The sequence below is a fragment of the Fundulus heteroclitus genome, unplaced genomic scaffold (assembly GCF_011125445.2).
Source record: "Fundulus heteroclitus isolate FHET01 unplaced genomic scaffold, MU-UCD_Fhet_4.1 scaffold_191, whole genome shotgun sequence".
In the NCBI taxonomy this organism is placed as follows: Eukaryota; Metazoa; Chordata; class Actinopteri; order Cyprinodontiformes; family Fundulidae; genus Fundulus; species Fundulus heteroclitus.
In genome coordinates this window covers 213,542-236,706 of record NW_023396603.1, presented here as the reverse complement: position 1 = coordinate 236,706, position 23,165 = coordinate 213,542, and the positions used below count along the sequence as shown (strand labels likewise).

Here is a 23,165-nt window from a genome sequence, read left to right as displayed (position 1 = left end):
TTATTTAACCAACTTTAACCATAACTGAATTTTTTTGAAGAAAAGAATTTCAAGAGACCTTAGTAATGTGTAGTGGATATTAATAGTTATCAATTTAGTGAGCACACAACTCATAAAAGGAAAGATGCATTTTTGTCTTTGTGAGTTATCTAATTCAAAGGCGAGAAGCGCTTGAATGTCTCTGTCCCCCAACGCAGTCAGGAAACGAGCGAATAGAATAAGAACACACTAAGCTTAAACCTTTATACATTCTGGGTTAACATAGAAAGTGGGAGTAATCTTCAGAGGAAATGCGCCCACTGGTACGATCCAGTTCCCATCTAACACAACTCCTCTCTGTGTCCTTGGATGTGGAAACACAATAGTACACCGAGCGTGCTCTTCAGGACAGGCATCCTCTGTCCAAACCTGAATGGTTTTTATCACAGGTCTGGTTCTGCAGATCGGTGGCTTGTAGGCAGGTATCAGCTCCACACAGATGTGATCTGATGATCTTAATTGCAGAGCTGCAGCAGCTTTGTGTGTTCTTGGCATATTATAATAAACTTAATCTAATATGTTATTGTCTCTGGTTGGAAACTTAATGAATTTATGGAATTTGGGGATCACTGATTTAAGTTAAACATGATTAAAGTCACCAGCAACAATCACAGCAGCCTCAGGGTTATTGTTCATTTGGTCAGTAACGAAGCAATATAAGTCTTCTAGAGCTAGCTTAGTGTTAGCTTCCGTCTGGATGTATGCTGCAATGATAATAACAGAGCTGAGCTCTCTAATAAATTTAAATGGTCTGCACTTAACTGCAAGGTATTCCAGATCAGGGGAACAGAATGTTCCAACCATCTTTGCTGTTATGTACCAGGCGTTGTGAATGTGAATGGTCAGGCGTCCTCCCTTCCTTCTGCTGCCGCTGTGTGATCTGCTCTGAACAGTGTGCGCTCCTCCAGCTACATCGCAGACATTGCTGTCTAACCACGTTTCTGTGAAAATCACTACACAGCTGTGTCCATCTTGCGTGCGGTGATTCTTAACCAGATCTCATCGAGTTGTTGCTTAGAGATCTTACATTGGCCGGTAGTGTTGGTCTGTCACCTGCCCGCTTTTTCCTCTTGTGTTTACGTCGGGAGCTGGCTGTCCGAGACTGGGAGAGTGGGGGTTCTGTTGTTCACTGCAGATCGGGATGAAGAAAGTCCAGTTTTGGTGATTGGTGTGATCCATGTACTCCAGGGTTGAATCGCAACTCCAACACCTCTTCACCACTACGTTGGATTAGTGAGTGAGGTGGTGATAACACAAACATTTGCTTATCTCCTTACCTGATGCTGTGTATTATGGCCAGATGTTCTGTTTGTAGAGTGAATCTTTTCTCCTGGCAACCCAGCCATACAAGCCATACTTGTTTAGTTTGTGTTTAACTGTGTCATGAAATTTAAAATGTACCATGTTAACTAAGGCTTGTTTCTCAATATTTAGTTTGTGTAAATTGATAAGCTTATTGTATTGCATAATTATTTAGCACTACATTCTGTCTCCCTTAAACCTCCAGTTGGTGATAAGGTTCCAGCTGACATCAGGTTAACATCCATCCGTTCCACCACGCTCAGAGTAGACCAGTCAATTCTGACGGGGGAGTCTGTGTCTGTCCTTAAACACACAGATCCAGTACCAGACCCTAGAGCAGTCAATCAGGACAAGAAGAACATGCTGTTTTCTGTGAGTCTCAAACACTATATTTTTCTTTTGTTTTATTTTCACGTCTGTGTTGACAGTAATAAAGAAATATTTATGTGAAAAAGGTAAAAATCAAATGCAAACATATTAATATAATGAAGTTTCCTACTGTCGGGAAAGTATGAAATAAATTTTGATTTGATGTTGGATGTCTACTAGGTAAGGTTACTGTAAAAAAAACATTTATTTGTTTAACTTATACATGTGAGGTTGGTGATTTATCTGTGAGAATACAAGTTAAGAAGTTCTGAGTACTGGTTAAAAAATTACACCTTTGCAGCATTAAAAGTATAAATCAAAAAGTTAAGAATACAAATTTACAGTTCTGGATGAATCTGACAAGGTAACAGCCATTATATGTCGAATATAAGAAGCACCGATAAAACAGCATACTGTGTATGCGTTAAAAAGACTCCAAATCTCTGTGCAAAGATGGCTGAAGGAGAGAGCGAAAGGAATCAGGTAAGATGATCTAACCTGAAGGCATTAGAACCAGACAATTTCATATGATGTATTATGTTAAGCTAAATACCCTGTTCCAAAGGATATTTACCTGGGGAAAAATCCTAAGATATTTTTTACTTAAAACCAAAGAATAGAACACAAAGGCAGCATCATGAATGCAGTCGGTGTAAACTAACTTTACAGATGCCTGGAAAGCCCACAAAGTGTGCTGTTTTTCCACTCCATTATTGTCACCCTTACAAGACTATTAACTTCATGATCTCTATCATTTCTGCTCATTTAAAGCCACTATCATCTATCTGATTTGTCATCCTACCTACAGAATATTTTACATTTCTTGTACCATGTGTGATGACACGTCAGATCAGTGCTCCTCCTATACAATTCTGTGTTGCAGGGGTGTGGGGTAAAAATGACCTATTACATTAGTGTGCTGCTTAATTATTATTATTAATTTTTTTATTTATTTTTTTGAGGGGGTGAAGGGGGTGGGTTGCTTTTTCTTCCACTTAGCTTTCCATTAATATCACAGAATACAGCTTTTAAAAGCAGCCAGCTTCTGTCTCTCTCAATCTCTTATTTATCATTTTTTCTGTCTCTCTCTTTATGTTTCTGTCTCTATCAAGTCTATTTATACACAGTTATATTTTGAAGGCTATTTGCCTCTCTTCCTTCCTACTTTTTGATTGAATAAAATATCTTTAAATCTAGATCTGCCAGAGTTCAGAATATTTTTGAGTGAAACTTAATTAAATTTTAATTTTGTTACGCCTGCGATCTGTTTCTGATCCATTCATACTGCAAAAAGTTAACTAAAAGTACTTTTTAGTGTATTTAAGGGTGTTTGTCCTTGATTTGAGCAGGTAAATAAGATTATCTTGTGTTAACATCTGACATTAAAGGTACACAAAAAGATTTAACTGATAAGGAGAAAGCAAGAGATAGAAACGGGGAAAAGAATAAAAGAAAAATGCTCTCGGCGGAGCCACTTATATAACCGCAAATCAACACAGCCAAAATCACTTTGAAATTGCATGCACATACAACAGGAAATATTCAGCATTTAAAACACTCTGTCTTGGAGTAAACAAGAATTAAACTAAATTCCTAAAACTGTCCAGGCACACCTAGATCACCTTAACGGTGAAAAGACAAATAAAAGGGGGGGGGGGATCCCGTTTACTTGTGTTGTCTCAGGGGAAGTTCCAGCTCCAGGTCTGTCAGGCGGCAAGGTAAGGGGGGGGGGGGATCCTCGAATCTGGTCTCCGTAGCTGCGGCGGTCAGTCCTTCGGTCAGCGAGGGAACGGGAGTAGAAGGCCCTTCGTCTCTTTCTCTGGCCGTTTGAACGCTTTGTTCGGCCAAAACAAAAGCGTGGTCCCTTTTACGATCACTGGGAGATAAGGCGGCTGTCAGGGAATTCAATAGTACTTTTTAAGTCGACCTCCTGCACATCTGAGCAGGGATGGAGTTTGCTCCGAAAATCTTCAGTCCAGCAAAGAATTATCGAGCACGTGGTGTTGAAACCCACGGAGTGAAACAGCTGCGTGCCTTCCCATACTGGCAGAGCGCCAAGAAGAAGGCTTGTGCGGTCGGGTTAAATAGTTATCACCATAGCAACCTTATCTCGGTCGGTGACCATTTTGACCGTGTTGCATGATGGGAGTTGGTGCCCATTTTGACCACATTGCATCATGGGAAATGCAGTCTGTCACGACCCGAACTGGCGTTACACTCAGAAACTGGGTGTGTTTAAAAAACACACATATGTTTACCAATGCAGGTAATATGTTGCAACTCAGTGCTCTTTCTCTCCTGGCAGGAGTGTGAGTTTACCTGCGTGCCAACACAGGTGGCTTTGAGCTGAAAGTAGGAGCGATGACGATATATATATGTCATGGCCAAAAGTATTGAGAATGACACAAATATTATATTTTCACCTGATCTGCTGCCCTCTGGTTTTCATGTGTGTATGTCAGATGTCATCACATACGTACATAAAATACAATTGCAATCATATTATGAGTAACAAAAGCTTTTAATGACAGAATGAGTTAATGCAGCAAGTCAATATTTGCAGTGTTGACCCCTCTTCTTCAGGACCTCTGCAATTGTCCCTGGCATGCTCTCAATCAACTTCTGGACCAAATCCTGACTGATAGCAGTCCATTCTAGCACAATCAATGCTTGCATTTTGTCAGAAGTTCTAGGTTTTCGTTTTTCCACCCATCTCTTGATGATTGACCACAAGTTTTCAATGGGATTAAGATCAGGGGAGTTTCCAGGCCATGGACCCAAAATCTCTATGTTTTGTTAAATCAAGTATAGAATTTAAAATTCTTCTTCTAACGTATAAAGCCCTAAATAATTAAGCTCCATCATATATCAGAGCTCTGATTACCCTGTATGTTCCTAACAGAGCACTTCGCTCTCAGACTGCTGGTCTGCTGGTGGTTCCTAGAGTCTCTAAAAGTAGAATGGGAGGCAGATTCTTTAGCTATCAGGCTCCTCTCCTGTGGAACCAACTCCCAGTTTTGGTCCGTGAGGTAGACACCCTGTCTACTTTTAAGACTAATCTTAAAACTTTCCTTTTTGACAAAGCTTATAGTTAGAGTGGCTCATGTTACCCTGAGCTACATCTGTAGTTATGCTACTATAGGCTTAGGCTACTGGAGGACATCAGGGCCTATTTTCTCACTCTACTGATTTCTACTGTTCTCCAGTCTACTGTTCTCCAGTTTTGCATTAATTACATTGAAATGACTGTTGTCATTTTAACTTTTTGCTCTCTCTGACGTTCTGCTAACTGTGTCATCATCCAGAGAAGACAGATCATCCGCTATTACCATCTAATGTAGAACAGATTACTGGATCAGTGTGTGCTTATGTGCTTTTTTGTCTGTCTTGTTGTGTCTCTGCTCTGTCTTCTGTAACCTATGCTATGTGTGACGTCATTGCGTCCTCGAGTGCGCATGCGGGACACTTAGGTTGAACGCATTCAGTTCACACAGGAGATCACATACAAGTCGCATATATTTGGAAATGTGAACGACCACGCAAAAAAATCAGATTTCACAAAAAAATTGGAATTGAGCATTAAGACCTGCAGTGTGAACGTAGCCTGAGAGAGCCGACTCCCTTGGCTGAGAAGAAACCCCACACATGAATGGTTTCAGGATGCTTTACAGTTGGCATGAGACAAGACTGGTGGTAGCGCTCACCTCGTCTTCTCCGAACAAGCTGTTTTCCAGATGCCCCAAACAATCGGAAAGGGGATTCATCAGAGAAAATGACTTTACCTCAGTCCTCAGCAGTCCACTCCCTGTACCTTTTGCAGAATATCAGTCTGTCCCTGATGTTTTTCCTGGAGAGAAGTGGCTTCTTTGCTGCCCTCCTTGAGACCAGGCCTTACTCCAAGAGCTCTGCACTGCTGGTAGCCCGATCCCGCAGCTGAAACACTTTTAAGAGACGGTCCTGGCGCTTGCTGGTCTTTCTTTGGCGCCCTGGAGCCTTTTTGGCAAAAATGGAACCTCTCTCCTGGAAGTTCTTGATGATGCGATAGATTGTTGACTGAGGTGCAATCTTTCTAGCTGCGATTCTCTTTCCTGTTAGGCCATTTTTGTGCTGTGCAATGATGACTGCACGTGTTTCTTTAGAGATGTGTGTGTTTGTATATGTGTAAATCTAAGCATGGGCCTTCCAACGAAAGCCCCTTCTTAAGGCTTGTGTAGAAATGGGGAGCTTTATTGACGGAGCTCATGCGCTAAAATGGGGTTTGATTTTGGCAAGATTTCCTGTGACCATCAGTCGTCAAGGCAAGGCAAATTTATTTATATAGCACATTTCAGTACAGACAATGCAAAGTGATTTACATGATTAAAATACAGGGGCAAAAAACAAAACAAAAAACAGAGAAAAGCACGTAGGAATAAAATGTAGAAACAAAATAGAACCTTGAAAAATAGAAACTAAAAGCAAACATTAAAAGACGTTGGACTATAAAGTTGAACTAATGATGTTTCAGTAAAAAAACAGTTTAACTAGAACAGTCGAAGGCAATCCTAAACAAATGTGTTTTTAATCTTGATTTAAAAGAACTCAGGCTTTCCACACTTTTACAGTTTTCTGGAAGTTTGTTCCAGACAAGTTGGAGCATAGGAACTAAATGCTGCTTCTCCGTGTCTGGTTCTGGGTCTAGGTATGCAGAGTAGGCTGGAGCCAGACGACCTGAGTGGTCTGGAGGGTTGATACACTGATAACAAGTCTATGATGTATTTAGGTGCTAAGTCATTCAGGGATTTATAGACTAACAGAAGTATTTTAAAGTCTATTATCTGAGATACAGGGAGCCAGTGTAAGGACTTTAGAACTGGGGTTATGTGCTCTTCTTTCTTAGTCTTAGTGAGGACGCGTGCATCAGCGTTCTGGATCAGCTGCAGCTGTCTAATCCACTTTTTAGGCAGGCCTGTGAAAACACCATTGCAGTAATCAATTCGACTAAAGATGAACGCATGGATTAGTTTTTCCAGATCCTTCTGAGACATTAGTCCTTTAATCCTGGAAATGTTCCTCAGGTGATAGAAAGCTGACCTTGTAACTGTCTTTAGATGCTTTTGGAGGTTCAGGTCTGAGTTCATCACTACACCCAGATTTCGTGCCTGATCAGTGGTTTCTAGCTGAAGCTACTGAAGCTGTGTGCTTACTTTTGATTGCTCCTCTATTGGTCCAAAAATTATTACCTGAGTTTTGTTTTTATTCTACTGAAGAAAATGTTGGCACATCCAGGCATTGATTTTTTCAAGGCATTTACTCAGTGCTTGAACTGGTTCATAGTCACCTGGTGACATGGTGATGTAGAGCTGTGTGTCGTCTGCATAGTTATGGTAGCTGATGTTTTTTTATGATCTAAACTAGAGAAAGCATGTAGATATTGAACAGGAGGGGACCCAGGATAGACCCTTGGGGAACCCCACATGTGATTTTTGTCATCTTTGATGTAAAGTTACCTACTGATACAAAAAAGTCCCTGTCCTTTAAGTAGGATTTAAACCAGTGGAGAGCTGTACCAAAGAGACCGACCCAGTTCTCCAGGCGTTCTAACAGAATGGAGTGATCGACAGTATTGAATGCTGCACTGAGGTTCAATAGAACCAGCACGGTGGTTCTTCCACAGTCTGTATTTATATGGATGTCATTAAACACCTTGATAAGGGCGGTCTCTGTACTGTGGTGAGCACAGAAACCCTACTGGAAAACGTCAAAGTGGCTGGTCGTTGTTAAGAAGATGTTTAATTGTTGAAACACAGCTTTTTCAATAAACTTACTGATAAAGGGGAGGTTTGAGATGGGCCTGTAGTTCTGGAGTAGAAGTTTGTCTAAATTGTTCTTTTTCAGCAGTGGTTTGATAATTGCTGTTTTTAGGGACTGGGGGAAAACACCTGACAGAAGGGACGTATTTATCATCTGAGTCAAATCAGACGCCATGACAGGCAAAACTTTCTGAAAGAAAGCTGTGGGGAGAACATCAAGGCAGCAGGAGGAGGAACTTAGCTGCTGAACGATCTGCTCTAAGCTTTTGTGGTTTATTTGGCTGAATTGGGACATTTTGTCAGAAATAGTTCCAGCTGAATACAGCATTGGTTCTGGTGTTGAAAATTTTTAGGATTTTCTCAGTAAAGAAGTTAGCAAATTCATTGCAGGCCCTGGTGGAGTGGAGTTTGGAAGTCACGGACACAGGAGGATTTGTTAACCTGTCGACTGTGGCAAATAAGACACTAGCATTATTAATGTTTTTCTTGATGATCTCAGAGAAGAAAGATTCTCTTGCTACTAGCTTATGTACTGAGTTGCAGCCCAAGGTTAAAGTATCAGAGTAAGCTTGAATAAAAGTTTCCCACCCAGGTGGGTTTTCTTACGATGTCCCTTTGGCTAAATGAGTCACTGAAAATTTTGCTTTCAAAGGTAACAGAAAAGTGATCAGATAGGGCAACATCAGTTACATTGACCTTAGAAATCTTTAGACCTTTAGTGATGATCAAGTCTAAAATATGTCCCTGTTTGTGTGTTGGCTGTTTAACATGTTTCTAAGTGTGTGATAGACACTACCTAGACAAAACTTAACACCTTTTAGTGTGAAATGAGAGAAGGCCTCGATAAATCCACTTATCTGATACAGCGTGTCACCAGTGTTTCCCGCAGGAATTTGCTTAGGAGAGGCGGTGAGTTGGGGGGAGCAGGGGGGGGTGGACGACACGTTTTGCGCGGACCGACTCGCGGAGCTGGGGGAGACAAGTTTTGCGCGGACCGACTCACGGAGCGGGGGGGACGACGACAAGTTTTGTGCGGGGTGGGGGGGGGGTGTCCATGTGTTTTTTCCCTGCCATTCACGCACGCGCCAAAGCAACAACAAAAAAACGCGTGTTAACGTCACATAAACATGCAAGCATGAGTTACTTTTTTTTTTTTTTTTGGAATGTTGGCGAGGCAGTAGCGTGAGTTTGGCGAGGCGGCCGCCTCGCCAAGATAGCGCTGCGGGAAACCCTGGTGTCAGGATACAGAAAACTGATGTCTATTTTTCTATTTTCCCTTCAGCTGTGGTTCATGGGTTGAAAACAATAAAATTGTATTTTGGTTTGACCCACTCTCTTCATAGTGGTCTTTAATATTAATGTCATCACTCTTCAGTTATTCTTGACTTCCTCTTAGAAAACCTTCTCATTTCTTCTCGCCCTGTGACAAATCATTGAAAAGAGGTGTGTTCTCTCAAAACTCGTCTCGAGTCAGCTTGGTTTGACCCTGCTCTTCAGCAGAGCCGCAGAAACCCGGGGTGGCCCTAAGAAAAACTGCTCCTGAAACACTCGTAAGTGAGTGGAGCCGTGCAGTGCACGGCCAATACGAGCCAGTCGAGCTGGGCCTTAAGCATTACAGATGTCTTCAAGCTTGTGACCAGTCGTCACTGTGCTGTTGGGTAACATGGTGTGAACCATACTGAACATGGATCACCGAAATCGAAGAAAAAAATAGAAAATTAGAAGGAAAATTATAGACAAGCATGTTAAAGGTAAAGGATATAAGAGATCTTCAAGCACCTTTATGTTCCTGTGACTACAGCAGCACGTATTATTCAGAAATCTAAGGTCCACAGGACTTTAGCGGCTTCGAGGCGATTCTGGTCCACTACCCAGTGTCTCAGGAGGGAGAAGCAGTGCAGTATCAACACTGTTTATAGTGGGGGTGGTGTGCTGCTGACCTCGACTCGGGATGTCGTGTGTCGTTGGGAGTAATTCTTCGCCCTGAGGCTCTAGATGTTGTGGGGCTTTGTTGGTTAACGCGACTCTGAAACACTGTGTGGACATCGGGGGCAGTTACCCTGGATTGGCAAACTGGGGTGGTGGTCCCCCTATTTAAAAAAGGGGACCGGAGGGTGTGTTCCAACTACAGAGGAATCACACTCTTAAGCCTCCCTGGTAAGGTTTATTCTGGGGTTCTGGAAAGGAGGGTCCATCAGATAGTTGAATCTCAGATTCAGGAAGAGCAGTGTGGTTTTCGTCCTGGCCTTGGAACACTGGATCAGCTCTACACCCTCAGCAGGATCCTGGAGGGTGCATGGAAGTTTGCCCAACCAGTCTACATGTGCTTTGTGGATCTGGAGAAGGCATTTGACCGTGTCCCTCAGGGGGTCCTGTGGGGGGTACTGGGGTTAGAGTGCGGGGCCCTCTAAGAAGGACTGTTAGATCTCTGTATGACCGGTGTCAGAGTCTGGTTCGCATTGCCGGCAGTAAGTCGGACTTGTTTCCGGTGAGAGTTGGACTCCGCCAAGGTTGCCCTTTGTCACCGATTCTGTTCATAACTTTTATGGACAGAATTTCTAGGCGCAGCCAAGGTGTTGAGGGGATCCGTTTTGGTGGCCTTAGGATTGCGTCTCTGCTATTCGCGGATGACGTGGTCCTATTGGCTTCATCAGGGCGTGATGAAATGGATGACAAGTTGAAGAGATAGGTAATCACAGAGCTCTGAACAAACTCCAAATAAATTCCAGGTGACCTCCAAGGTCACAGTATATCAGTGTCAGATTGCACAACCTGTAGTTTTTTTAGCTGAAGATGACTTCATGACAGACACCATTGTTGAAAACAAATAATTAAAAGCAGGACTGGAATTTCCCACAATGCATCTTGTCAAGCCACAAAGATTCTGGGAGCATTTCCTTTAGACAAATGAGACAAAACTGGATTTTTTTGGCAAGAATAATCTGTACTATGTTCACAGACACAAAAATAAAGCACAGCTAGACAAGAACACTGAAACATGGAAGTAGTGATTTCAGCCAAGTGGAATAAAATAAGACAGTAAATTGGTAGCCACAATAAAATAGAACTGTCTCTAATGTTATAAGAAGCAGTCTCTAATGTTATAAGAAGCAGCAGATACTCTCCTCCCCCAAGGGCCTCGCTCACACCAGGGTGCCTGCTGAGAGTATAAGCCCCAAGCTCCCGGAATAAACGCTCCCCGGGACAAACGCTTCTAGTAAAATATAGCCTAAATGCTCCCCGGAACAAATGCTTCCAGTAAGATACAGCCTAAATGCTGGAGATAAAGTAAAACAACATCCGCATAAAGAAAGATTTTATGATCTATTGCCGTGCATTGTATGCCTTTAATACCTTTAGCTTGTCTGATTGCTGCCACCAGTGGTTCAATAAAAATAGCAACAGGGGAAAGTGGGCATCCTTGCCTGGTGCCCCTCTGGAGACAAAAGATGGAAGATGTTTGGTTATTTGTCTTTGCACATGCTGTTGGGTAACTGTATAACATTTTTAACCAATTTATAAAGAAGTTTCAAAACCAAATTTATGCTGAGTTGCTACCAAAAATTTCCAGTCAGGGCTATCAAACACTTTTTGTATCTGAAGACAACATATTGGTTTCATTGTTTTTACTATAAGAATAATCTATTAAATTAAGTAACCTGCATATATTAATGGATGACTGCCTCCCTTCTATAAAAACCAGTTTGTATTATGAGGGGTGTTACTTTCTCTAGTCGTTTTGCAAGAGCTTTACAGATTATTTTAATATGTACGTTAATAAGGGATATCAAACGATAGCTGGTTGGAGAGACAAGATCTTTACCTGGTTTAAGCAGGAGACTAATGGTGGTAGAATTCATATTTGATAGGAGTCTGTCATTTTCCTGAGTTTCCTGCAAAATGTTGTGGAATGCTGATGTCAGAATATTCCAGAATTCTTATAGAACTTGGCTGGAATCCATCTGGACGGGGAGCAATATTGAATGGGGAGAAATATTCCAGGGGCGCGCTGGTGGTGCTCGACCCATATACGGAGGCCTTAGTCCTCGACGGCGTCGATCCGGGTTCGACTCTGACCCGCGGTCCTTTGCCGCATGTCTCTCCCTGTTCCACCCCCCTTCCTGTCTGTCTTCTGTGTTAAAAAGCGAGCCACTAGAGCCGTGGAAAATTAAAAAAAAAAAAAAAAAAAGTCCAGACGAATGTAGTAATGGCAGACAATTGAAAATAAAGGTGGGGATATCCGACTGGGTACCTCTTTTTGTCAGGTTGGGTTTTGGGCAGCCCCCTCTCCCAGGATGTCTTGGGTCTCAACTAAGTTTGGCCGGTGTTAAACAATACTGTATATTTTTCAGTGATATTATCAAAGGTGTTGGTTGTTTGTACCTGTGATACTTTTTTGGTTGGTTTTGCTGTTCTTTTTATGTCTGTTTCTGCAGGTATAGAAGCAGACTCTGAGGATTTTGTACTTCTTTTTTTTTCCCTCTGCCCTATTTATGTCACCTTTTCACCCTTTTAACATTTTGCCTCATCTTTATCTCTTCCTTTCTTCCTCTTTTACCTTTCCGTTTCTGTGTCCATTGAACTTTAAATAATCCTAAAATATTATCCAATAAAGGTTTTTACATATATGTCAAGAGGAGCACTATATTAAAACAGTACTGTTCCACATCATATTGCTAATTAGCATGTCTCCATAATATCTTTTCAAAGCTCTCAGAATTTAGAGTGACTCAAGGAACATACAGGAAAAGAGATATTGTGTCTGCATTTAGTGCTTGTACAGAAAACCTCCAAAACATATGTTTTGTCATAACAGTGTCACTTAGTGGTACAGTAGCAATTTCCCTATGTGGCCCAATTCTCTATATGACCTTTCATGCTCTATCAAACTGAGAGAGTTCAGTGGTCAGATATGTGATATAAACCACACTCACTTTTTTTATTAATATTAAGAATATGTTGTCAAGGGAAGGCCTTGAATTTATATATAAATCTATCAATCCGTTGTACAGACATAAAGTTTTGGGCCCTATAGTGTCCTGTTGTCAAAATTTTATAAAACTAAAGATAGAAGACCCTATTCCTCTTTTTTTTTTCTCACGCCAAAGCAAAAAATCTATTTAGATGAAAATGGCCCTCTTTGTCAAATGATGCAGAATCACCCAATGAACAAGCAGATGTACAGTATATGAGTGTGGGATATATGGTTTTAGAATAATGAGTCAAAACCTGTTGAACCTTGTAATAGTACAACATAGTGGCGGGCTGTGGTACTTCTTAGCACCTGAGGTGTGTGTCGCCTGGTATACTACTTAATAGATCCAAGTAGTTTAGGCTGCAGTATTACTTTTATTGTCAGAAGAAAGATAATAATAAAATGGAACAATTATAAGGGTTTCCTGCTCCTTGCTGGAGCAAACAAATGGCCATACATGGCTTATTCTGTCCATTCCACGGGTTTGGAGCCCTAAAAAGCACACAAAGTCTGCCAAATGACTCGGCCTTGTTTCATTCTACTCATCATCTTCTATTGCTATTTGCTCTGTACAATCAATAGTTGATGTAAGTTTTTGATTTTGGTGATCCTTACATTCTGATTTTACAATCCAGGGTACAAACATTGCTGCAGGACGGGCCAATGGGGTTGCCGTTGCAACTGGGGTGCATACAGAGATTGGGAAAATCCGAGATGAGATGGCCTCCACCGACCCTGAAAGAACGCCACTGCAACAGAAATTAGATCAGTTTGGGGAACAGCTGTCAAAGGTAAATTCCTTTGCTGTTACAGTCTTTTTCTCACACTAGCTTTGGCTTTATGTTTTTTATCATCAGTTTTAAAAGGTATAACTAGTCTATAAAATTTAAAGAATCAAAATCTATCTTTCCTTGTTTCTGTGTGTTGCAATCTGCAGGTCATCAGTGTTATTTGTGTGGCTGTGTGGGCCATTAATGTTGGACACTTTAATGACCCAGTTCATGGAGGTAGCTGGCTGAGAGGAGCTGTTTACTATTTCAAGATTGCTGTTGCACTGGCTGTAGCTGCTATTCCAGAAGGTAGTCACAAAAATAACCTCTGCTTTACACTCAAACACTATATTTTATGAGTTCTTACCTTACTGCTGAAGTTATTTTTGTGCTTTTGCATACGCACAGTGCAAGCATCCTATAAAAACTTGGCAGGAAGCCAGTGAACCACCTTTTTCAAGCATGACACCTAAAGCTGTTCTAATTGGATCTTAACTACAAACTAAAGTTTAACTGGACATAAAGCAGCTCTTTCCTGTTCATTTGTAGGCCTTCCCGCTGTCATCACTACGTGTCTGGCACTTGGTACTCGAAGAATGGCCCGGAAGAATGCTATTGTCCGCAGTTTGCCATCAGTGGAGACCCTGGGATGCACCTCTGTTATATGCTCAGACAAAACAGGAACACTGACAACAAATCAGATGTCAGTGTGCAGGGTAAGATTTGGGGAAGACTGACATTCACCCGAAGTTATACCTTCTCTATAAGCCGACACAAATATTTCCTATTTGTAGATTTAAAAGCCAAATGATGTTTGATATCACAGGAATATTCCTGTTCCTCTTCAAATTTAACACCATGCCACAAAGGAGTCCGTCCGTCTTCTTCCGCTTATCTGGGGTCGGGTCGCGGGGGTAGCAGCTTCAGTAGGGAGGCCCAGCTTCAGAGGGACGTCCCTCTCCGCGGCCACTTGGGCCAGCTCCTCCGGAGGAATCCCAATGCGTTCCCAGGCCAGCCGGTAGTCTTAGTCCCTCCAGCGTGTCCCGGGTCTTCCCCTGGGCCTCCTCCCGGAGGACTCCACAAAGGAGTCTAATAGCTCTTTATCTCTTGTACATTCATCAACTGCAGAGCAATCGGAGTATGTCTGTTGATGGCATGACGTTTCCAGCAGGGAAGACTGATACTAACCAACCAATTGGGAGCAGTTGTCCCCTTAAGACTACCCTGTCTGAAATTTGCATAATGAGGAAGAAATGCACACAGAAATGTAAAAAAGATATACATAAATATACAGGGTTGAAGAAATAAATGGGGTAAAATATAGAAAATAAGAATAAAACAAACTCTAATATTAAAACATAGACAGAAACAAATACATTTAAAAACTAAGTAATTAATATAAAGTTGACAATTATATGAAAAGTAAATAAATTAGGTAATTATTAAAAATATGTATAAATAAGCTAATTAAAAGAGATATTTACATGTATGTATCATTGTATAATTTAATCACTACTTACATTTATTTATTGTATTTATTCTAGGCATATATATTTATTGAACAGGGCTGCACAGTGGGGCGGTGGGTAGCGCTGTTGCCTTGCAGCAAGAAGGTCCTGGGTTCCAGTCCAACCCTGGATCTTTCTGCATGGAGTTTGCATGTTTTCCCTGTGCATGGGTGGGTTCTCTCCAGGTACTCTGGCTTCCTCCCACAGTCCAAAAAACATGATAGCTTTATGATAATTAACCTAACAGTTTATGTTAGGTTAATTGGCCTCTCTAAATTGTCCTTAGGTGTGAGTGTGTGCATGAATGGCTGTTTGTCCTGTCTGTCTGTTGCCCAGCGACAGACTTGCGACCTGTCCATGGTGTACCCCGCCTCTCGCCCAGTGAACGCTGGAGATAGGCACCAGCAACCCCCGCGACCCCATGAGGGATTAAGCGGGTCAGAAAATGGATGGATATTTATTGAGCATGTGTTTGATTCTATATTCAATTTTGAATATGTCAGAGTCAGTCCTCCATACTTAAGTTCCAACTCCACTGTGAGGAAAAGCATACTGCAGTATTTCAGACAGACTGAAAATAGCCTGATATAAATTGATATGACTTCATACTTCTAGCTTTAGGCCTTGCTGTGTTGCCTCCCAATGATCCCCCTTCTCAGTTCAATGGATGGAGAATCTCCACACACCATTTGTTTGACTTTGCTTCAAGGTTGTCTTGAGTGTGGCACTAGCTGCAACTATATACCTGTTGAAAGTTCAGCAGTCCTCCTTTTGTTTACGTTCTAAGTGTGAATTCCTTAGCAAGCCAAGATCAGAACATATCTGTTTAGACCACTGTGTTCCTTTATGATCACCTACTTAGAAAAAAGATTTAACTTTGAGGATCATTATTTAGGTTATTAATTACATGTATCAGCCTACATGAAATTACAATGGGGAGACTGGTCTGTGATGACAGACAGGCAACAGTAGCTCAAATACCTACAATTCAGTTAAAGTCAGTTTTATTTCTATAGCACCAATTCACAACACTTGTCAATTGAATCAAATAATCCGTACTGATTGATTAAAAAGTTTTCTGTCTAACGAAAGACGGAACAAAGCAGCCCATGAGCACATACCATCTATGATGGGAACTGAGGTCGCTGCTACTAGAAAGTTCCTTTGGAATTTGTGGTTATTAAAACCAACAGTCACCAAGCTTTCACCTAATGTTTTAATGGGAGGGCCATTAGCCACGGTCAGCAGGGGACAGCAGCCTTCAGCCAGCCTGTGGGAGCCAGGTGGGGGAATTAGGGTCTTCTGCAAACCAGAATAAACTAAGAAGCTCCTCCCTGACCGTGAGTCTTCTATGAAGAGCAGCATTGAACCAGCGACTGGACTGTGAAGCTTTTTGTAGCTAGGAGGATGAGATCAGCTTCTTCAGTGAGCGAGCAGTAATCCTTCTTCAGGAGCAGTGGAGAACTGGCAAGGACGGCCCATACTATAGCTGGGAGCTGTCAGTGGGCGCATATGCCCTTTGATTCAGATGTGTTACTCTAACAGGATTGAACTAATTAACTTGTCCAATGTCTGTGCTTCTGTGCATGTGTTTAGATGTTTATAGTAGACAGCGTTTCAGGAGTACATTGCTGCCTGAAAGAGTTCACTGTGACTGGATCTACTTATGCCCCCGAGGGGGAAGTGTGAGTGTTTTTAACCTTTAACTATCAAATTAACATGGGACAGTCTGCGCATGTGGAGTGTTTAATGAACCCTTCCTTAATTTTTTTCCTTTGCTCTACCTTTGTTTTATCATCTTGTTTTTCTCTGTGCTCATCTCTGCAGTTATAAGGATGGCTCAGTGGTGAAGTGCAGCCAGTATGATGGCCTGGTGGAGATGGCCTCCATCTGTGCTCTGTGCAATGACTCATCACTAGACTACAACGATGTAAGAAATGCTAACATGGCTATGGCAATAGCTCTGACCATCACCAATGACTCAACTAACACCAAGGATAGAGTCAGTTGTGAACAGATCAGCTGCATTAACCTTTTTCTACTTCTACTGTGATTCAGGCAAAGGGTGTTTATGAGAAGGTTGGAGAGGCAACAGAGACTGCACTGTGCTGCCTGGTGGAAAAAATGAACGTGTTTGATACAGATCTGAAGGGTCTGAGACGTTCTGAGAGAGCTACAGCCTGTTGTTCCGTAAGTTTCTAATAGATCAGTATGTACACATGATCACAAAAAGAGAGAAACAGACAGACTTTACTGTCATTCAACTGCACATTCACAATGTACAGGAGTGGCGCCAGATTTATGGTTTGAGACTGAATGAGTGCTGCCATCTTTGGGGAGCTACAGTTGATTCACAGTGCCATAAATGCCAACATGTACTATGACATACTGACACAGGACATCATATTCCTATCAGAAACTGGGCCGTTGGGCAGTATTCCAATATGATAACAACTTCAAACCCACCTCCAAGACAACCACTACTTTACTAAAGACATGACATATGAGCAGACGGAGACCAGCTTAGGATGTTTTCAAATGCTTGGAGCAGAAGCAGGCCATCTAGCCGGGGTCTGGACTGGGGTTCGATGTTAGGTCTCAGCAGGTCTGGGCACCTCTGAGTTCATGGGTTGGGTTGGCTGGCTTCTTTGAATTCTATTGACCCCTCCCGTCTCTGGATGGATGTGTTCGGGGGTTGTTGGAGACATTACTGTAATATTCTGTCTTGGTTCCTGTTTATGATTTGGTTAAAGTTGGCTTTTCCCTGCTTTTTGGTTTATTTGTGTTTTAGGTTCTGTCATAGTTGGAGTTCTGTCTTAGTTTTGGTTTGTGTCTTAGTGTGAGTTTTGAGACTTCTTTTACAGTTATTGTTTTTAGTTTGGTTTCTGATGTGGTCTGTTTTGAGCCTCGGCACTGATGTCTGGTCTAATTACTTACTCTGCACACCTGCCTAACTCCACCCCTGCTGCAATCACCTCTCACCGGTTTCACCTGATTCCACCTTCATATAAACTGCTGAGACCAGACATCAGTGCCAGGTTGTCCTGTTGAGTATGGGTGAGTCTCCTGCAATTCTGTATGTTAGTTTGCGTTTTGGATTTTTGACCCCTTTTTCCTCCAGAAACCTGAGCCAGTCTGTCCGGTCTGTTCCTGCCTTGTCTGCCCTGCTCGTTAGTTTATTTCTTGTGTCATCTTTTTGTTCTACAATCTGTTTGGATTTTTCCCCGTTTTTTGAGTTTGTAATTAAAGAGCTTTTTTTAAGAAACCTCTGCTGGTCTGGCTGAATTCTGGGTCCTTTTCTTCTAATCATTACAATTACTGAGTGACTCAATTTAGTCACAATAATATCGGTTCCTACTTTTAAGGGACCTTTTTAGGGTCTTGTAATATTGAGAGCTTCAGCTCAGACACCTCATTCGTCTTCCTCCCTCTTTAAAAAGAGTGCTTCATAATCTGTGTTTATGCATTTTACCCAATATGTTTGTCTGTCGTGCACAGCGCAGAATTGAAAAGAAGAATTTTGTTCCTCTCCCCTCACCGCCTCAACTGGGTATCAATGGACATAAATAATGCTGGGACTGGACAATCAGTTCCCATATAGCCTATTGTTTTTCTATAGCCATCTAGGCTGTGTAGAAAAGTGATATGTAGTGAAGTGGTGAGCTTAAAGGCTGTGCCTATACGTGTACAATTTTGGGGATGTGACATAAAAGTGTTATATCCTGTAGGCTTAAGACTATTGCTAGAGGGGTAAAGACAAAGCAGGAGTCCATGCCTCACTGGCTCCGCTTGGAGCGCAAACAAAACATCTGCTCGGAGCACAACCTCAAAGTCAGCCTTTTGCATGCGTAATTACGCACTTAGAGACGTCCTGTGCAAATACAGGGGAGATAATGTCTGGTCAGTCAGAGTAGAGGTTGAGATGACAAACCTGTCGCTGTGAAAGGTGATGACAAAGGTTATGAAATGTAACTACCAACAAGAGCAGGAGCAGAGGGAAAAACTCATCAGCTGGATCATCCGTATTTTCCCCTTTTTAACAGTTAATTGTAATATTGTTTAATAAAAGAAAAGAAAATAGCACAAGTTTTCCAATTATTGAAAAAAAATGTTTTCGTGTGTCCTAGGCGTCTGGATTTATGATGCAACAGCGGCTGCTTCCGAGTGAAATTGCATTCAGAAACGGAAATAATGACTTTGACAGGATGCCGCCGTTTAAATGACCCAGAAGCTACTCTGCTGTGTATGTGACTCTAAATCAGGGGTGTCGAACATACGGCCGGATCCGGCCCGCCAAACAATTTAGTCCGGCCCTGTGGCTAAATGCATTAGCATTTTAAGTTCCAAAAAATGTGAATACATTTATTTCAACATTGTATAATCACTGTGATCAGTTATTATGCATAATGCACTTAAGTAAATGTTTAACTGAGTAAAATTATTGTTGAAATTGCACATACTTTTCTTAAAAACGCTGAGGTTATTCATAATATATTGTGTAAAAGTGAAATTAATTTAATATAAAAATCAACAAGTCCACATTTATTAGTTCTATTTATTCTTGCAATGAGTTAACTCGTGTGGCCCTCTTGAGATCAGATTAAGCTGTATGCGGCCCCTCAACCAAAATGAGTTTGACACCCCTGCTCTAAATCATCTTACAAGTGATGGGTCCTAATTATTTTTTTCAACTGTCAATTCAAGGATGTTCACTTGAACAGAGGTCTTTTCTCCTTCTCACCCTGTATCTTCTCCATAGTGAGCTTGCTAATGCACAACTTAAAAATAAACTTACTTTCAACTATAAATATTTGGCCCAACAGTTTTTTATTTGGCCTGGCCGAAAAGCAATTTCTGGCTATGCCACTGCTAGCTAGTTTACTTGAAAACTGAAAAAGTTATTAATATGTTGTCTGATTTAGAAAACTGAAAAATCTAAGTTGTTGCAGTACTAGAAATCCTACATACGCATTCTAAGATTTTGTACCACAGGAATAAAAGGTCATATTTCTGATTCTTCTCCATGTTATTCTGTTATTTGACAGATGAATATTCCCCCCCTTCTTTTCTTTTTACGATTTCCTTACAGATGATTAAGCAGCTGATGAAGAAGGAGTTGACACTCGAGTTTTCCAGAGACAGAAAGTCCATGTCTGTTTTCTGTTTCTCCAATAAACTCACCCAGTCTGCCTCTGGAGCAAAGATGTTTGTAAAGGTCAGTTACACCTCAGGACATGCTTATTTTATCTGCTGCCTATGAAGACACAGAAACAGACATGGACAAAATTGTTGGTGCCTGTCTGTTTATCAAATAAAATCCCACAATGGTCACTGAAATAAATTGAAACAGACAAGAGTAATAATAAATCACATTTGCTGAAAATTAACCACTGAAAATCAGACATTGCCTTTGAATTGTGGTTCAATATAATCATTTAAAAAAGCAAACTAATGAAACAGACCTAGTCAAATTAAAGGTACCCCTTGAAAAGACCCCAGGGACCTGTTAAGCTGAGGGGTGTCCTCTAATTAGTATTATAGACATCTTCATCTTGTAACCAGTTTGTCTGTCAATGTAAAGGGTCACAAGTCACTGAGCTGTTTGGTGACATGGTGTGGACCACACTGAACATGGGTCCCATTGCCAGATGCTGGGTGTCTCTGATCTGTGCAGGGTTCAGTGAAATTGACTGTTCTGAAATGGCCTATAAGCGCTGATTTAGATCTGTCGCTATGGAGCTGAAACACATCATCTGGAGAAAGAACCCATCATCTGGAGAAAGAACCCTTCAAACCTGAGACAACTGGAGCAGTTTGTTCACAAGGACTGGGCCAGAATACCTGCTGACAGGTACAGAGGTCTCATTGACAGTTACAGAAATGTTTGAGGGCAGTGATTGGCTCAAGCGCTCATACAACAAAATATTAAGTTACAGGTACCATTAATTTGTCCAGGTCTGTTTGTTTTTGAAAATTATTCATTTCATTGGTTAGTTTTGAGTAAATTTTTATTTATTATTTTGTCATGGGTCCATATCTTAATTTATCTTACTGTGTCTCATCACCACAGGGAGCTCCAGAGAGCATATTAGAACGCTGCAATTACATCCGTGTCAGCGGCTCTGATCGTGTACCTCTGGGCATCTCTGTTCGAGAACAGCTCCTGTCCACCATACGGGAGTGGGGCTCAGGACGGGACATGCTGCGCTGCCTTGCCATGGCAACTAGGGACTCACCACCTGATATTCACTCCCTTAATCTTGAGAACTCTGCAACCTTTGTTGACTATGAGGTGCTGATAATAGTCTAGACTGAACTCTGGGTGTAATAATAACCACAAAGAACTAATTTGTTTTTAACAGTTGTTACATGATATTTCATATTAGATGACATGGTAAAGTCCTTCTTTTTGTAATGCCACTTAAAAAAGCAGAGACTAGCCAAGTTCTCCACCCTTATGTGTACTTCTGTCTGTTTTACACTTTCAGTCGGACCTGACCTTTGTAGGCTGTGTGGGGATGTTGGACCCTCCAAGGAAAGAGGTTCTTGGAGCAGTTCAGATGTGTCGACAGGCTGGCATACGGGTCATCATGATCACAGGTAAGTGTGTACAGATTTCTACAGTTACAAGAATTATTCAGGAAGTGCAAAATGAACAAGAATCCGAAAACAGCAAAGTAAAACATTCCTATTCACAGGCCACAGTGGAAATTTAACAATAGATTAGAGATGGACATTCACTGTGCCAATAAACTAAATGCAGAGATCAACTTAATAGTAGCCTTAAGGGAAGGCTATTTTTAAATTGGGAAGCAAGCTCAGTCAGCAGAGGCCTCAGCCTCACTCCAATGGGCCTACAGTATGCATTGCTGGCACCCCCGTTATTCCTTGTTTTCTGAAATAACAACTTTGACCAGTTGGTGCATGGACAATGTTCTAAAACAGGGATACAGTAGATCAAACAGAGTATACACTCCCATTAAAACACCGGCGCCAGTCTTCACAAAGATTCTCAGGGTCCTCTTAGAGAGCTCCTATCTTAGCCTAAAGATTCACAATTAAGAGTCATAGTTTAAGAGTGATCCAGTGTTTGCAGAGCGACTCTGAGCGACTCTGAGTAAGAAATCTTAAGCCTTGTGAGGAGTTGTGGTTGACCCCGTTGCTAGGTGCGACATTGTGTTTTAAGAGCTGTGATTGGTTGATACAAGAAACAAAACAAAAAAACACAAATGTGCTCATATTAATCAAAGGAGAGAAATTAACTGATTAGACAGGATTAAGAATTCTGTGACATGATGATTTAATTTAGCAAAATTAAGCAACTGTCACAAAGCATCAAAATCATTGAATGTACCTTTTTTACATCCTCATAATTTAAAATTGCTTATGTTTACTAGCCATACTGGTCATTTGTTGTTAATGTGCACTCACCCGGCAGTATTTTACTGTTATTGCCTGCTGGTTTAAAGCAGTTGTATTTGGCAAAACAACTGACATCAAATGGAGAAAGAAAAGTGGAAAAAAACAAACTGGACAGAGGATCGACACCTCTGTCTGCACAGCTCTGGGAGGAGAATAGAGGAGTTTTGAAAGGTAAATTAGTCCCTGAATCATGGCATAAATAAGCAAACTTTTAAGCATATTGCTGCAGATCAATGCATATTTTTCTCTGCACGTCTCACTGTTGTTTTACACCAGCCTGGAAAGTGAGAAGCACGCCGTGCAGCAGTCAAAAGCCAGAGAGGAGATGGGATCACACAAACAAACTTCATATGACCATTTAGGCTCTAGATAGGCTCTAGCTTTAAATACTGACATCATCATGTACAATACAGCAAACACTTTCTCACTTCCTTTATCTTGTCTAGAGTGTATTTATGTTTATATTTTTCTGTGACTTTTTCCAATTCGTCTGAGATGTTTTTTATTGAGAGCATTTTCTGTAAATTTCAATTCAATTAAATTTTATTCATATAGCGCCAATTCATGAAGCATGTCATCTCAAATCAAATTCAATCAGATTATAAGGATTGGGTCAGATTTATGGATAGGTCAAAAACCTTCCTATCTAAGGAAACCCAGTGGATTGCATCAAGTCTTGACAGGCAGCATTCACTCCTCCTGAAGAAGCGTAGAGCCACAGGGACAGTTGTCTGCATTGTCCATGGCTTTGGGGGTTAGAGAAGACAGAGCAGAGACACAACAAGAGAGACAAAGAAGCACACATTGATCCAGTAATCTGTTCTACATTAGATGCTAATAGATCTGTCTTCCCCGGATGATGTCACAGCTAACAGAACGCCAGACCAGGAGTTCCTTCTATGAAGAAAAAAGAGAGAGAACAAAAAGTTAAAAGCTGAAATGACGGCAAGCAATGTAAATTGGAGAACAGTAGGAGAACTCAGCAGAG

At 41.4% G+C, this 23,165-nt stretch overlaps 1 protein-coding gene across 1 annotated transcript in view; it reads left to right on the top strand.

The window, feature by feature from the left end:
* LOC105922785 (sarcoplasmic/endoplasmic reticulum calcium ATPase 2) overlaps nucleotides 1-23,165 on the top strand; it is a 135,929-nt gene that overhangs the window by 60,271 nt on the left and 52,493 nt on the right. Inside the window, exons 6-13 of the mRNA XM_036129598.1 lie at nucleotides 1,547-1,713; nucleotides 13,113-13,268; nucleotides 13,415-13,556; nucleotides 13,797-13,963; nucleotides 16,352-16,440; nucleotides 16,583-16,685; nucleotides 16,814-16,945; nucleotides 19,845-19,970. Of these exons, the coding sequence (XP_035985491.1) occupies nucleotides 1,547-1,713; nucleotides 13,113-13,268; nucleotides 13,415-13,556; nucleotides 13,797-13,963; nucleotides 16,352-16,440; nucleotides 16,583-16,685; nucleotides 16,814-16,945; nucleotides 19,845-19,970 (1,082 nt within the window). The remainder of the gene's footprint in view (nucleotides 1-1,546; nucleotides 1,714-13,112; nucleotides 13,269-13,414; nucleotides 13,557-13,796; nucleotides 13,964-16,351; nucleotides 16,441-16,582; nucleotides 16,686-16,813; nucleotides 16,946-19,844; nucleotides 19,971-23,165) is intronic.